This window comes from Triturus cristatus, chromosome 2_1 (genome assembly GCF_964204655.1).
Source record: "Triturus cristatus chromosome 2_1, aTriCri1.1, whole genome shotgun sequence".
NCBI classification, from domain to species: Eukaryota; Metazoa; Chordata; class Amphibia; order Caudata; family Salamandridae; genus Triturus; species Triturus cristatus.
Window position 1 is genome coordinate 233,872,236 of NC_140581.1, and position 15,034 is coordinate 233,887,269.

Here is a 15,034-nt window from a genome sequence, read left to right on the forward strand (position 1 = left end):
TAGTGTTAGTACAGCTGATATTTCGCATACAAAAGGAATTTTATGTGTACAAAACTAAACTCCATAATTCAATAAATAAGGATTTGAAATTGCACATTGTACAAAACATTGGTGAATTAGTTGAATTGATATCATAATATATCTGATAACAATTTGTGACTGTTACATACACTACTATGTGTCTAGCAATTCTAGGAGAAAATGTGAGAGATGAAAAATATCCCGTACAGCATAAACTTCACACTACTTCATGACTACAATTACATTAAAAAATGTAATAATTAAGTAAGTCCATCACTTATAGACAATTCCAAGTAGACAAGAATTAGTAAAACCTTTTGATACATCAGGTCCTGACCTACCACAAGTAAAATTTGAACAAATTGGTTTGCGGTTCCCCCGTTCCTAAAAATAGTCTAAACTATGGTTGTAGCTAAACAGGTTGCATAAGGTGAAGCAAATAATGAATTATTTGTAAAACAGTTTATGTTAGAAAAACCATCATCTATTGTATAATAGAAATAGTACCTGCAAGCCCCCCTGTTGCAGCTGATATGCCAAAGTACCCTTGTGATGGGACTACCATGTTATCCACTTTGGCACAAAATTCATAGTCTTCTCGATCTGGGGTAAACCCATTGTTGATTAGCACCTGGAAAATGAACACTCTAAATTCACAATGTACATAAGCACATATATAATTGCAAAAAACAAAAACAGACAATTGTCATTGTGTATTTAAACCACTGGGAGAAAGGTAGAATAAATTATAATTAGTATTAACAGGAACAATGAAACTACATATACAACGACACATACTTCAACCAGAAATCAGGATGCTGCTTCCATGTCTAGCAAATTGTGCTTCTACACAGCAAGGGCCTAGTTAAAGATCGTTCCATTGGGAGCTTGAGATGTCACCCTGCCACTACCACATTGTTGTGTGCTTCCCATAGTGGTCAGCTTGCAGGAGGGGAAAGGGTGGAAAATGAGTTGTTGGGTGTAAAAGAAAGCATTGGTGCCACAGATCATTGGTTAACCTTACAAAGGTGGGGCAACATTTGCCTTTACATATGTCGTAAAATGAGAAATATGACTGTCTGGTCCATATTTGGTCCAAAAATGGAAAAGGATAAATCACTCTAGATAGGTGCAGCAGGTTTTCATCAAGTGGGAGAGGGAGGGAAAAGATACACACAAGGGAGAGCAACACAAGGAGCAGGGGAGAAGCACACAAGCGAAAAAGCAACACAGAGCTCAGGGCAGTGAGGCAGTTAGGTAGATGGAGAAGCACACAATATGGACCATGCTTACATGAGTGAGACCACAACATAGAGAGTGGGGGAGTGGGCATTTGGTGAGGAGGCATCAGAATATAGTGGATATAGCTGGAAAACACATGCGCTCTCATGGAGTGCTTGAAAAAGAAAAAAGTGCTTGCCTAAAAGTGAGCGCTGTAACGTCAGAAGACAGACATTCAGAGAGATGACAGAGTATTAAACAACTATAGATCTCAAAAGAAGGATTGGGACTCTTAAAAAGAAGCAATTGGGGATTTGCTCATGAAGAAGGGAGTGAGGTCATAGGCAGTGATTAAGAATGCTGCAAATTTCGATCTCACCTCCACAAAACCATCAGGTAGAATTAACAAATGTGCTTGCAAGAGTGAGCTACTATTGCACCATCATCTGCACTGGACTCCTTAAACACATAAACAGAGTGCACAGTTTTAAACCAGGTTGCCTGAAAGAGTTTGAACTTAAAGAAAACAAATTGTATATCATTGTAGAGAAACACTCGGACTGAAGCAGATTCTAGAATCAAATGTAAATTATTCTGTACCATGCAAAATGCCTAATGGAGCAAAATACCATGAATCACATGTAAAGTGGCCCTGGTTTGAGTGAGTGCGAAGAAATAAACATTCAGTCAAACCTGACCCCCTGTGTTCTACCATAATATTGAATCAAAAAGAAAGTGGGGTACGAATATTGTGTCCAAAAATATTGTAATGTTCAAAATATTGTGGGACATAAAATAGAAGGCAATAATATTTTTGGGGGTACTTTACATTTTTTTATATATGTGTACATAATATATTTTAATTATTTTGTTGTGTTTTAGTAGTTTTTTCATTTTACAGTTTGTAGATTATTATTATTTAAATGTTAAGTGTATGTTTTTAGGATAGTTTATTTTAGACTTGGTGATATATTTAAAGAATTTCTTTAATTTAATTTGAATTTCTTTATTGGTGGGTTGATGGGGTGAGAAAGCAAAAGACACTCAATTGATGGACGGAATGCAGAACAAATCAAAACATTCTCCCCCAGTCAAGAGATCTGAGTTAAATCCAACATTCTTTTGCTCACCATGCCACCCCAGTTTAGACCTGGCCATATGTTTTTAGGATAGCTTGATTCCAGTGGCACAGTGAGCCCGGGACCTACGTCTAGGTATACCCGGCGCACTTAGGGCGATTTTTTGAATAGCTTGATTCCAGTGGCACAGCGATCCCGGGACCTACGTCTAGGCATACCCGGCGCACTTAGGGCGAGATTCCAGTGGTACACTGAGCCCGGGACCTACGTCTAGGTATACCTGGCGCACTTAGGGCGATCCCAGTGGCACAGTGAGCCCGGGTCCTACGTCTAGGCATACCCGACGCACTTAGGGCGATGGGTTTGTACAGGAATACGGTGGGTTTGTTTAATATTTATGTGAATTATAAGTCTTGTTTATTATAAGTGTGTTCATTTGATTTTTAATTATATAAATTAGATTATGGATTATCAATTTTTGTTTTCTCTGAACAATGTATGTGTACTGTGAACTTTTTTCCAAGTATTACTTAATTTAACTTTGTTCGATAGTTGGGAAGATAGGTTGTGAAATCATTCCAAGTTTTTATAATATTTATTTTTAATTAGTAAATATTTAAGTATATATATATATACACACACACACACACACACACACACACACACACACACACACACACACAGACACAGACACACACACTTATATACATTTGTTTAAATTAATGTTATGCTAAGTTTTGGTGCATATACTTTTAAACATTTTGGGGTGGGAAGATCGGAATAGTAAAATTAAGCTTTCAAAAACACTTTCCTTTATGTTGCGCAGGTTACAGTGGGATTAGTAGGTCTGACCATTCCAAAGTCCAACACTTTCCCTGCTGTTGAACAAATTGGAGTGGGTATAGTAAATCTGATCACTCCATAGTATGACACTTTCCCTAATGTTGCTTGAGTTGGAATGGGAAGTCTGAACCCTACACAGTCCAACCTACAAGGGTTAATTTTTTAATTTTTAAAGAGTACATTTTTGTCATTTAATTTTTTACGTTATTTTGATTTATTAATAATTATGTATTTATATTTTTAAGGACTATTCCTATACATTTGTTGATTTTAGTACTTTTAAGCATGTTTTAGGATTTGATTATTTTTTTAATTGGGAATTATTTTTAGTATGTATTTTATTCATGTTTATTTAAAACGTATTTATATTTCACAGATATTATTGTTTTACATTTATTTCAGAGTATATGATTTTATTTAAAGTTTCTAAGTAATATTCCAATTGAATATATTTTTGAAAGTTAATATTAAAAATTTGAAATATACTAATTTTGTAACTATATTTTGGTTTTCTATATTTTTGCAGTCACTATTTTGTCTTTTACATACAAAGAACACAAAGTCAGTATTTGTGTCCTCTATATTATTTGGTGATATATCCGAAATTTTTTGCTTCAATTTTATTGTCATACAACCCTGACCCACCAATGATTGCCAACATGGTAAAATAACAGAGGCGGATTCCTTGGCGTCCCAAGCTCTGAGCTGCTGAATTTCAACCTAAGGGCAGTAACTGAATATGTGACATACAGGAGATTCTTGAAAATTAATAGGTTTAAGTCGGCTTTTCATTAAGAGCTGATGGATGAGGATAGTGACAGAGGAACACAGTATTAGGGTAAAACGTCAACATGGTAATAAAGTTTCTGTTACTTCACAATATGTTTGTCCTGTACAGGCCATCATAAATTTGGAAAAAATATCAAATATGTCCAATAATCCCTTTATTTAGATTTGAAAGATGAAATCCTGAAAATCTATCATTTAAAATAGGGAACATGGTTTAGTAATGTTGTAATAATTTTAAATATTTACAAACTGAATAAAATGTTATATTAACTTTGGAAAAGTGTACCAGATACACCTATAGTTACTGTGAACATGCCTTTTAATAGATAGTTACTGAAAGTCCAACAAATGTAAATCAATGCACTTTATTTGTACCTTTAAACAAAAGCATCTACATTATAGAAATGTGGTCACAAACTACATAGAAAAGGAAGATAAAACTGCAAAATTAAAAATGAAATACGCCCTGACAAGGAAAGAATTGTCATAGAGTCTAATGAAGGCAATTTGAAAAATGTGAATACTTTATCAGGTTACCGTGCCGTTCAGTTGGAAAATGATTATGGCTGTTCACACAAAAGATTAATGAATTATGTGTGAATGTGTAATGTTTAGGAAGCTTGGAAAATGTTAGTGACTGGATGCCTAATTTTAATTACATGTCCATTGATATTTATTAGGTACAGTAACAGTGGCAGTCCTTTTGTTACCCAAAAACTAGGATGCAAACTCCAACTGAGAACATGAGTGAAAGAGTAGTCCTGCATTTAACACGCCTCTAATTTTAAAGTATAACATTTCACTGGGTTAAGAATAAGCATGCACACTTACAGTGAGAGTTCTTTTGTAATATGTAATTTTGGCTCGGACTGGATAAGGCTTGTTACGAAAATCCCTTTGGCAGGATGCCAGAGCTTGGGTGGCACCATCACTAAAAGACACAAAGTACAATTTTCAATCTCACATACCTCTAATACGTACAAAAAAAACAGAAACAGACTGTGAAATAAACACAATTAGATGTTCAGTATTCTGTGAAAACAAATGTTCACACATAGTTTACTCCTGATATGTTACAAAATCAGATAAGAGCATTCCACCACCATCTAATTCAGCAAAAAATATAGCAATTATTGCTCAGAGCATTTACCCTCTCCTAAAAGTTAGCTTTCATTTAATGCATGAGTGGATAAGGGAGTAATGGCATAGCACTAAATGATAAGTGCAACCGCCAAGAAAACCAAAACAAGGCTCATCAATCGGGATGTTATATAATTCAAGAGAGTGAACAAGTAATGTGTGTCAAACATATACAATGACCCCTTCACTTCTGCATATTTATAGCACTATTGAGAACATGTCAGTAATAAAAGGACAGCGTATTGCCACTTGTATGAAGAGAAGCCAGCCTGTGAGCAGTAAGACAAAGAACAAAGTCCAGCAGAGCAAACCTTAGTGGAGGTTCTCTCACTAGGGTAAGCCAGCATGGAACAGTGGCATTCAGGAGCCACAAAGGCTTTACATTTTAGCTAGCCAGAGATGAAGTGAAGACACCTGCTTCACAAAAGAACAGGAAACTGTAAAGGCTTCATAAGAAAGTCAGGAAGTGGAAGGACTTTGAGTGGTAAGCCTACAGCGACAGGTTTGTTCTACTCCCCAACTCTGTGGAAGGCATTCCCACTCCCTTCCCAGCAAGAAAGAAATTCAGGGATATTTCTCGTTCACACTTAGCACTTGCGTTTCAAAAATGGAGATAGAAAATATAGTTTGGATTAACAAAGGCAGGTTCAAGCATATTTTACCTGCAAAAAACCCACTAGTGCTAACAGTGCTCTTAATATGTAGCAGTGTCAACTAATGGATAAAAACATTTTGGTTTGATTTCAGTTACATAGCTTGTACTATGTAGCTACATCTCCAGGAGTTATTCATTGTGGTTTCTGCAAGTCTTATGACTGTTAGATAAAATAATATAAAAAGCAGCAAAGTGTTATGGTGTACCTAAATTGCTCCTACCAAAGGGTGATCTATTGTTCAGTCACCAAGTTAGAAAACATTGGCTACCCATTAGAGCAAGGCAAACTGGGAAGGAATTAGTAGACCTGTACTAGTGGGTCTTAACCCTCCATTTCTTCTTTGTCATTGATGGTGGTGTAGAAACAAGAATGAATCAGGTAATAATCATAACCAATGATAGTGGAGCCCCATTTTTGAACAATCTAGATTTCTGCGAGACTTGTTCATATTTCCTCAGACCGGAAACCAGTAGAATACATAATTGTGTACTAATTCAACTTAGAACTCTATGCTGCTCAAACCTCCTCACAAAATGAAATAGAATATGCTTGTCACCTACGTAATTCTGATGTAGATGTCTGCAAATTTTGAAGAAATTATTCAGAAACTTTACACAACTGTTAAACAGTTTTCTTCAACTAAATAGATTGGTAACAGATCTAAATGACCTGCGGTCTGCCAAAAAGAAAAATTAAACTCACAACTCAGCAGGGAGCATTGACACCTGCCCTGGCAGTACGTTTAACAAGATAAGATGGTCTAATGCATCAAATCCAGAGAAAATAATCAATATACCAGATGTCCAAGTATACAAGATAGCAGATTATTTGCATGCCATACATCGCATTATATGCAGACCCAAGTGTACTTATAGAACATTGAATCTAATTACATTTGAAACATTTATAGTTGGAATAAAACCCCTAAGAGGAATAACAATAGAGGTAAAGATAAGTAACAAAGCACATGACATTTTCATGCAAATAATAGTGCACAGAATATTTAGGTAGGAACATTGATTTTTTTTTAGTAAATATTATATGGATGAATTACTGTGTGGTGTTTTTTTTGTATTGTCTGCACTTAGTTGACTATTCCAGATGTTCACAGAGGACATAAATACATTCTGGAAGCTAAATTTTCCCCAGCAATAGGGCGCACAACTGTGTTCTGGTACTGAAGATCTTTTTTCAAAGACTTTCCAGTTCAAATTCAAACATACTTCTACAATGAATAGAAATCTATCTTTACAATGTACATTTTTTAGTCAAAATGCTTATTTTGAAGGGAAAAATTGTTAGTCAAGATGCACAATATTTTAAGAAATACAAATTCAAATACTCACTTTTGATGATCATAGACAAGTTTTCCATTGTTGCCTACAACCACTATTGCTGGGTTGTTTTTCTGAAGATAAAACACACAAAGAAAACTATTTAGTCATAGGCTTGAATTAGGTGATGAAACTAGCCAGAGTGGTTTAGCAACAAATGAGGAAATACTTGAATTAAACATGTAGTCAATCAGAAAAATAATATTCAGGTAAAGGGATTTGAGGTCATGTCAAATAAATAAGACAGCATGAGCAAAGAAAATATTTCTAAATCTGCTCTTGACCTAATGTGGTGTGGTTACAAGTACCCACAAAGAATATGCATTTGAACAGAGTACTCAGTGGAACAAAAGCTCCAGATAAAATGGAAAGCAGCAAATTCACTATTAGAGCAATATCTTCTCCATCAAAGAATCATAGCTTGCATTAGATTCCAAGCAGTAGTGCTTGCAAAGTCAATGGATTCATAGTCATCCACCTGCCCTGCAAATCCACTGAGGATTAAGAGGACTTGATTTTCTATTTGTTGATTGAGCCACAGGTTTCCCAAATCTAAAATAATAAACCTTTCAACATAGACAGTCCCCTCCATAAATGTATGCTTTAAAAAAGGTTGATAACGGAATGATTATACACAAGAACAAAAATCTGCCTAGAGTCTCGATAATCATTAATCCCAAGCACAAATGTAAATACCCAATATTAATAAGTTAAATTGGGGACGTTGATTTACAGAAATTAAACACCGACTACCTAATTAACGCTACAATCCAAAATCACTTTTTAGGTAATCCTACTTGTGTACACCCAAAATCAGTGCAACACAAAAAAACCTTACAACACCCAGATTGCAAACTAAGATGCAAACGTTGCAAGTGCAGAAAAAAATCCATCTCAAACTACTATGTACCTTGGATCTGGAATAACAGGCCCCTAGAGATAAAACTTCACCACCCTCTTTCCACTAAGGAAAGAAGCTCAAAATCCATCTCTTCAAAATCGATGTTGTCATCCTATAATAAAAACCTCTTGAACCTCCCTTTGGACATGATTTGAAAAGAACTTATTTGTTCACCTGGAATTATATTAATGAATGCATACACCACTGTGTTGCTCTACAACAAAGTTTGTGCTATTAAAACACCAATACATATCACTGAGAAAAATCATAAATGGTCTATAAAAATGCATTCATCTCTTTCATTCTGCTGGGTGACTGATGGCGCCTAAACTAGCACAACCCAATCATGCATATTAGTTACACTTATGTAACAGCTCATATAAAAGACCATTTATTTTGGTGAAAACCACACTGGTTTCAAAACTGTCCAGGAACTCATGAATGACTGGAATCCTTATTAGAAAGGCAAATACACTAACAAGACAACACACAGTACAACAGATTTTGAATGAATTACATAGGCTGGAATAGATCCTGCTTCATCAATTCAATTCAAATGCAATATATTATGTTTGAAGTAAGGACCAACACTTGTTGACGGCATTGTAGTATCCTTCGAATTTCCATAAATGCCTGAGGGTGAGCATAATCTCCACATTAGTGTATCCCAAGAGACAACTGGTTAAACTCAACTATACTAAGGTGGGATGACTCACTTTCACCCATCTGTGTGAGAATCGGTTCAATAAATATGATGCATGGTGATAACCATTTGGAGTATACATATCTGGTACACTATCTGTTCAGCTTAGTCTGTAACAATCAGAGTCATCAAGAAGTCCACATAGTTGGATTTCTGAGTAGCTTTATTAATGGGATGAAGTAATGGAAATTCATACAGAAAATCCTTCCACCAAATAACAGAAATAAAAAGTTCCCTATTAACCATTTAACCGGAAACCTCGAAGTGAAATTGAGACATTTAACTTTTTATTCTGTTGTAACAATGACCAATTTTACACTCTTCGGTCTTCAAAAAGGGAATCTAATCCTTCTTAATAAATCTTAATCTTCTGAGTGCCCATCAGCTTCCTAATAAGCACCTTATAACGTTATCACTGTCTGGTCACCAAAAAATCTGTGCAGGTATGGAGGATTGTCTCATTCGTATCAAATTCTCTGGACTTTACCTCTCTAATCAGATAATTATATACGAATATCATATTTCTTGTTTTCTCAAGTAGTATACTCCGGCTGTAATAATGGCTTGTACAAGAACTAATCTGAATCAGATAACTGGCACAACAGACACAGAGCCAACTTGCATGCTCTGAGCTGCCCAACTTTGCAGAGATGCACTTCTCGGAAAAGGAAACTGCAATACAAAACACATTCTTCTAATTTTTTTAACAACTCAACGACCATACTGACAATTTAATGCACAAGTTCACTGTTAGTGGGTACTCCTCTCTGAGTAGTTTGAATAATCAAGCATAAGGTACCAGGAAAATGTAAAATAAAAAATATATCTCTTTAGAGAGATAAACAGTCCCTCGCTTTGTGTCAGGAATCACTCCTTTAAATGTTAAAGAGCGTTGTTGGATTGGAGAGCACTTTCCCCAAATAATAGGAAGACCTACGGATGCTCTGTAAGCTGCACTCAACTCCGCTTTTCCACATAGGGATTTTTGGTGAGATCATTAACATCAGGATGGATTACTGCCGGACATTTTATAAATACAAATATATCAAGTAAAAGGAAATTAAATACACTGTTTGCAACATTTTCAAGCCAAAACAATAAAGTTCCTGTGCGTGTGTAATTGGATATATGTTTCTTGAAGCTTTATCGGGTATATCAAGTTGGATAGTTTCAGTTACAGTACAATTATCTAGAGAATATCTTTCTTTTAAAATGTGTTGAGTTCTCATACTTGAATTTGGACTCCATGCCCACATGTTTACTGGGTATATGGAAATGATGGCAATATGCTCCCAGACTGCGTTTCTTTTTGAGTAGGTTTTGTTGCTGCAGACTTGCTAAAGTCAAAGATGTCGATGATTCTTAGATGACAAAATAGTAGGTTTATTGCACACAAGTGTCATTTTGATTATTTTAAACATTTGTAATAATAGAAAGATAATAATTCAAGCAAATCAAGACAGTAATTTCGCAGTTGACAAATGCTTATACAAAGTGTCAGGATTTGGGTGAATTATATGGTATGGCAGTGCGGGTTTACTATGTAATACCCTCGCAAAAACTGTCTTGGGTCCTGTCAGTCTCATTTGTAAAACCTTAAGCTCAACTCTGGGTAGCTATGGCTGTGAGCAGCAAGGCATCAATAAAGGAACTAGTGTAAAGCATTTAACAGTACCAAACAATGAAATAAAGCCACACAACACAAAAGAAATCAGACACCAATATATACAAATAGATAATATTTTTATGCATTTTTAGAGCCCAAAGTGAGTAGAATCCACTGAAGGGTTACGGAGATGCAGATTTTTACAGAAAACGTAAATCTTAGTTTAACCGCAAAAAAGCATTGGTAGCTGTAAAGTTTGTGAACTTTTTGAAAAGCTTATAAGAGTTGAGTTTGACTTCTCCGGCCCGACTTGGGCGACCAAATCTGACAGGGAGAAGGTCTGCCGTGCCAATAAGGAGTATTTGGACAGTTACGTGGCCACCAAAGTGTTTTCTAGTTCCAAACTTTACAGCACGACTGCCATAGACTTCAATGGAGTAGTCCTGATGCTGCAGATACAGGAGCTGGAAGAAGCTCAAGGATGCTCTGGGTGCTGTGTGGTCGACTGGGATTTTAGTTTACTCCTCAGTCCACAGATCAGGTGGGGCGACTTTGGCCACTGAGATCAGTGTCCCTCGAAGCACTCTTTGAGACAGTTGTAGGCCAGCTGTAGCTGGGTTACTGTTCTCCGTCCACAGCGGTCCCAACGATATCCTTTGGTGGAGGCTCGTGTCCCTCTTGGGTGACCAATCTGGACTCAGGCAACAGTCCGAGGTCCGACTGACTCGGGTACAACTTGTGCCCATCGAAGATTAGTTTGTCGGGCCCCCAACTGCAGTCAGTGGGGATTCTTCTGAAGTTGGGCTACTTCTGCCTTGTTGGCCCTGGTGCAGGTTTCAGGGGGTCAGCCGACTGACCCTTCGAGTCACTTCTTTTGTCTGAGGCTTGGGAACTACTATTCCCCAAGCTAGGAGCCACAGGGACGGTCCTCTCTTAGCTAGCCCAAGGTGCGGCAGGTGCCAAGTCCAGGTGTCAGCAGTTCAGTCCTTCTTCGGTCCCTTCTCCAGTTCCGGCGTGATCGGAGGTTCAGGGTGCCATGGGTATCATATTTGTGCCCAGAAAGTGCCCTGGGCAGATTATGTGGTCACTAGCAAATAGGCTACTAGATCTCCTCCCTATTGGAGAGGACTTTCCAGCTACGTGTATTGCATGTGTATGTATTTTTCTTCCTGAAGTAGAAATCTCGGATTCCCGAAAGGGTCATTTGTATATGCTTATCTGTTTGCCTCCATGTTGTACAGTGCTCGGATACCCGAAAGGGTCATGTTCAAATTATATAAAACTCAATAAATAAAATAAAAAATAAATGACATCTAGCAATCCCAGAGTGCACTACTCTGCCCACTCTCAAGCTGTCTGAATCTTTCCTCAGATGTTGGGAGCTTGGTAGCCCACCCTAGAGGTGTGGCTACCTGTGGACTACATGCCCACGGGAAAAACGGTTTGAGCACTGGTCTCCCCTCTCTGTTTCCACAACCAGCATATCTACCCAGACAAAGGCAGCCCCTCATGAGTGTGGTGCCATTTGCCCACCAAAGGTGGATTTGCCTTTTAGGCCGTATTGACTGTCTTTTTCCCGCCTGTTGCCGCCCTCCGTCTTCCCTCCCCGCTCCCCGCTTCCCGCCACCACCGCTGACCCCGCCCCTTTTTTCCTTCTGTTCCCTCCCCGCTCCCGCCTCCCAGCTGCTCCGCCCACCCGCGCACTTGGCCATATATGGCGACCGTGCGACGCAGGTGAGTGTGACCTAGTTTTAGGACACCCCCGCGCCGCACGGCCACCAGCTGCTGCGTGTGCCCCCCCTTCCTTTGTGCCTCGCTGCCCGACTGCCGGCTCGTGACCACGCCCCCTCCTTCGAGCGGCGTGGTCCGTGATCAGCGCTCCTCTCCCTGTGCCCCTGGTTCTCTGTGCAGACTTGTATTTGTGCTTATTTGTGCTTATTGTTGTTTTTCCGCCGTATTGCCTGTAGAATTGTATTTGTGTTCATTGTTGTTTTTTCCGCCGTATTGCCTGTAGAATTGTATTTGTGTTCATTGTTGTTTTTTCCGCCGTATTGACTGTCTTTTTCCCGCCTGTTGCCGCCCTCCGTCTTCCCTCCCCGCTCCCCGCTTCCCGCCACCACCGCTGACCCCGCCCCTTTTTTCCTTCTGTTCCCTCCCCGCTCCCGCCTCCCAGCTGCTCCGCCCACCCGCGCACTTCGCCAGATATGGCGACCGTGCGAACGCACAGCGGTCACGCGCAGCGGGCGCGCCGATTGTGCGCCGAAGGCGCGCCAAAGGCAAGCCCGTCTACGCCCGTCCGCGCCTGGACCGCGCCCAGTGCCAGGACCCCTGGCCCACGAGGACCCCGGCCAACCCGCCTGACGTACACCGCCGCCACCCTCAGCGCACTCAACACCGGTCGACTCCCAGGATGCTACCAAGCCACCCCACGACGCACCCACGGACCCTTCAGCTGCCACGCCTGCAAGTTCACCTGCATCCAGACCTGCCTCGCCAAGCCGAAGCCGAACACCAGCAGCAACCACCTCAAGTGCATCCTGCTCAACACCCGCTCCGTCCACAGACACGCCATCGAACTCTGAAACCTCCTAGACGCCACAGCCCCTGACGTTGCCTTCATCACGGAGACCTGGATGAACGCCTCCTCAGCGCCCGACATCGCCATCGCCATCCCAGAAGGCTACAAGATCACCCGGAGGGACCGCAACGCCAACCAGGTGGGAGGAGGCATCGCCATCATCCACAAGAACACCATCCGCATCACGACCAGCACCGACAACACCCCACCCTCCGCCGAACACCTGCATTTCCAGATCCACACCGACCCGAAGACCACCCTCAGAGGCACCCTGATCTACCGACCTCCGGGACCACGCACTCACTTCAGCGAGGACATCGCCGACTTAGTCAGCCCGCACGCCCTCCCCTCCGCTGACTACATCCTCCTGGGGGACTTCAACTTCCACCTGGAGAACAACAACGACTGCAACACCAGCACCCTGCTCGACAACCTCGCCAACCTTGGACTCAAGCAGCTGGTGTCCACCCCCACCCACCTCGCCGGACACACACTCGACGCCATCTTCTCATCCAGCAAAGACATCGCCTTCAGCCACGCCACAGAACTCCACTGGACGGACCACAGATGCATCCACTTCACCTTCAGAAGAACGACGATCCACCACCACCAGCAACAGGTTGCCCGAAGAAGCTGGAACAAGATCACAGCCGACCAGCTCGCCGCTTCCCTGAGCCAGCACCCTCCGGCCAGCTCAGCGAACCCCAGCCAGGCCGCCGACAACCTCTCGAAGTGGATCAGCAAATGCGCAGACGAACTGGCCCCTCTGAGGACCCCGCCCAGCAGACCCGGCAATAAGAGAGCCCCATGGTTCACCGACGAACTCAAGAGCTCCAAGAAGAACTGCCGAGCCCTCGAAAGCCTGGAGAAAGGAACCCACGCCGGACAACAGGACCACCCTCAAGCTCGCCACCCGGAAACACCACCAATTGATCCGCACCGCCAAGAAAACTGCATTCAAGAACCGACTGGACAACAACGCACACAACTGCAAGGAACTCTTCAACATCGTGAAAGAGCTCTCCAACCCCAACGCCGGAAACAACGACATCACCCCATCGCAAGACCTCTGCAACTCCCTCGCCTCCTACTTCCACAACAAGATCGCGGACATACACAACAGCTTCAGCACTCAACCGACGCACGCCACCACCGCAGCAACGCCACCCACCACCACCCTCCGCGCCTGGACCCCGGTCAACACCGAAGACACCGTCCACATGATGAACTCCGTCCACTCCGGATCTCCGACCGACCCCTGCCCTCACCACGTCTTCAACAAAGCCGACGCTGTCATCGCACCCCACCTGCGGGACATCATCAACACCTCATTCGACACCGCCACCTTCCCCGAGAGCTGGAAGCACGCCAAACTCAGCGCTCTACTCAAGAAACCTACAGCAGACCCCACCGAACTCAAGAATTACCGCCCCATCTCTCTACTCCCGTTTCCAGCCAAAGTCATCGAAAAGACCGTCAACAAACAGCTGGCCGCCTTCCTCGAGACGAACGGATCCCTCGACCCATCGCAGTCCGGATTCCGTGCCAACCACAGCACCGAGACCGCCCTCATCGCCGCCACTGACGACATCCGAGCCCTGATGGACAACGGAGAAACAGCGGCCCTCATCCTCCTAGACCTCTCCGCGGCTTTCGACACGGTCTGCCACCGCACCCTAGTGCAGCGCCTCAGCAACGTCGGAATCCAGGAGAAGGCACTGGAATGGATCGTGTCCTTCCTCGACGGAAGAACACAAAGAGTCCGCCTACCACCGTACAAGTCAGAGGCCACCGAAGTCATCTGCGGCGTCCCTCAAGGATCCTCGCTGAGCCCTACTCTCTTCAACGTCTACATGAGCCCCCTCGCGGCCATCGCACGCCAACACAACCTCAACATAATCTCCTACGCCGACGACACCCAGCTGATCCTCTCCCTGACCAACGACCCCGCCGCCGCCAGAGCCAACCTGCACGAAGGGATGAGAGAGGTAGCCGAGTGGATGACGACGAGCCGCCTGAAACTGAACTCAGATAAGACGGAGGTCCTCATCCTGGGCTCCTCGCCCTCCGCCTGGGACGACTCCTGGTGGCCCCCCGCCCTGGGCACCGCACCCAAACCAACGGACCACGCACGCAACCTGGATTTCATCCTGGACTCCTCCC

The 15,034-nt window shown here is 42.2% G+C and overlaps 1 protein-coding gene across 1 annotated transcript in view; it reads right to left on the minus strand.

The window, feature by feature from the left end:
* The window catches only part of LMAN1 (lectin, mannose binding 1), a 249,386-nt gene that overhangs the window by 182,996 nt on the left and 51,356 nt on the right, over positions 1-15,034 (minus strand). The window contains exons 4-6 of the mRNA XM_085630506.1: positions 7,096-7,157; positions 4,785-4,884; positions 529-652 (exon numbers count right to left, since the gene is read on the minus strand). Of these exons, the coding sequence (XP_085486632.1) occupies positions 529-652; positions 4,785-4,884; positions 7,096-7,157 (286 nt within the window). The remainder of the gene's footprint in view (positions 1-528; positions 653-4,784; positions 4,885-7,095; positions 7,158-15,034) is intronic.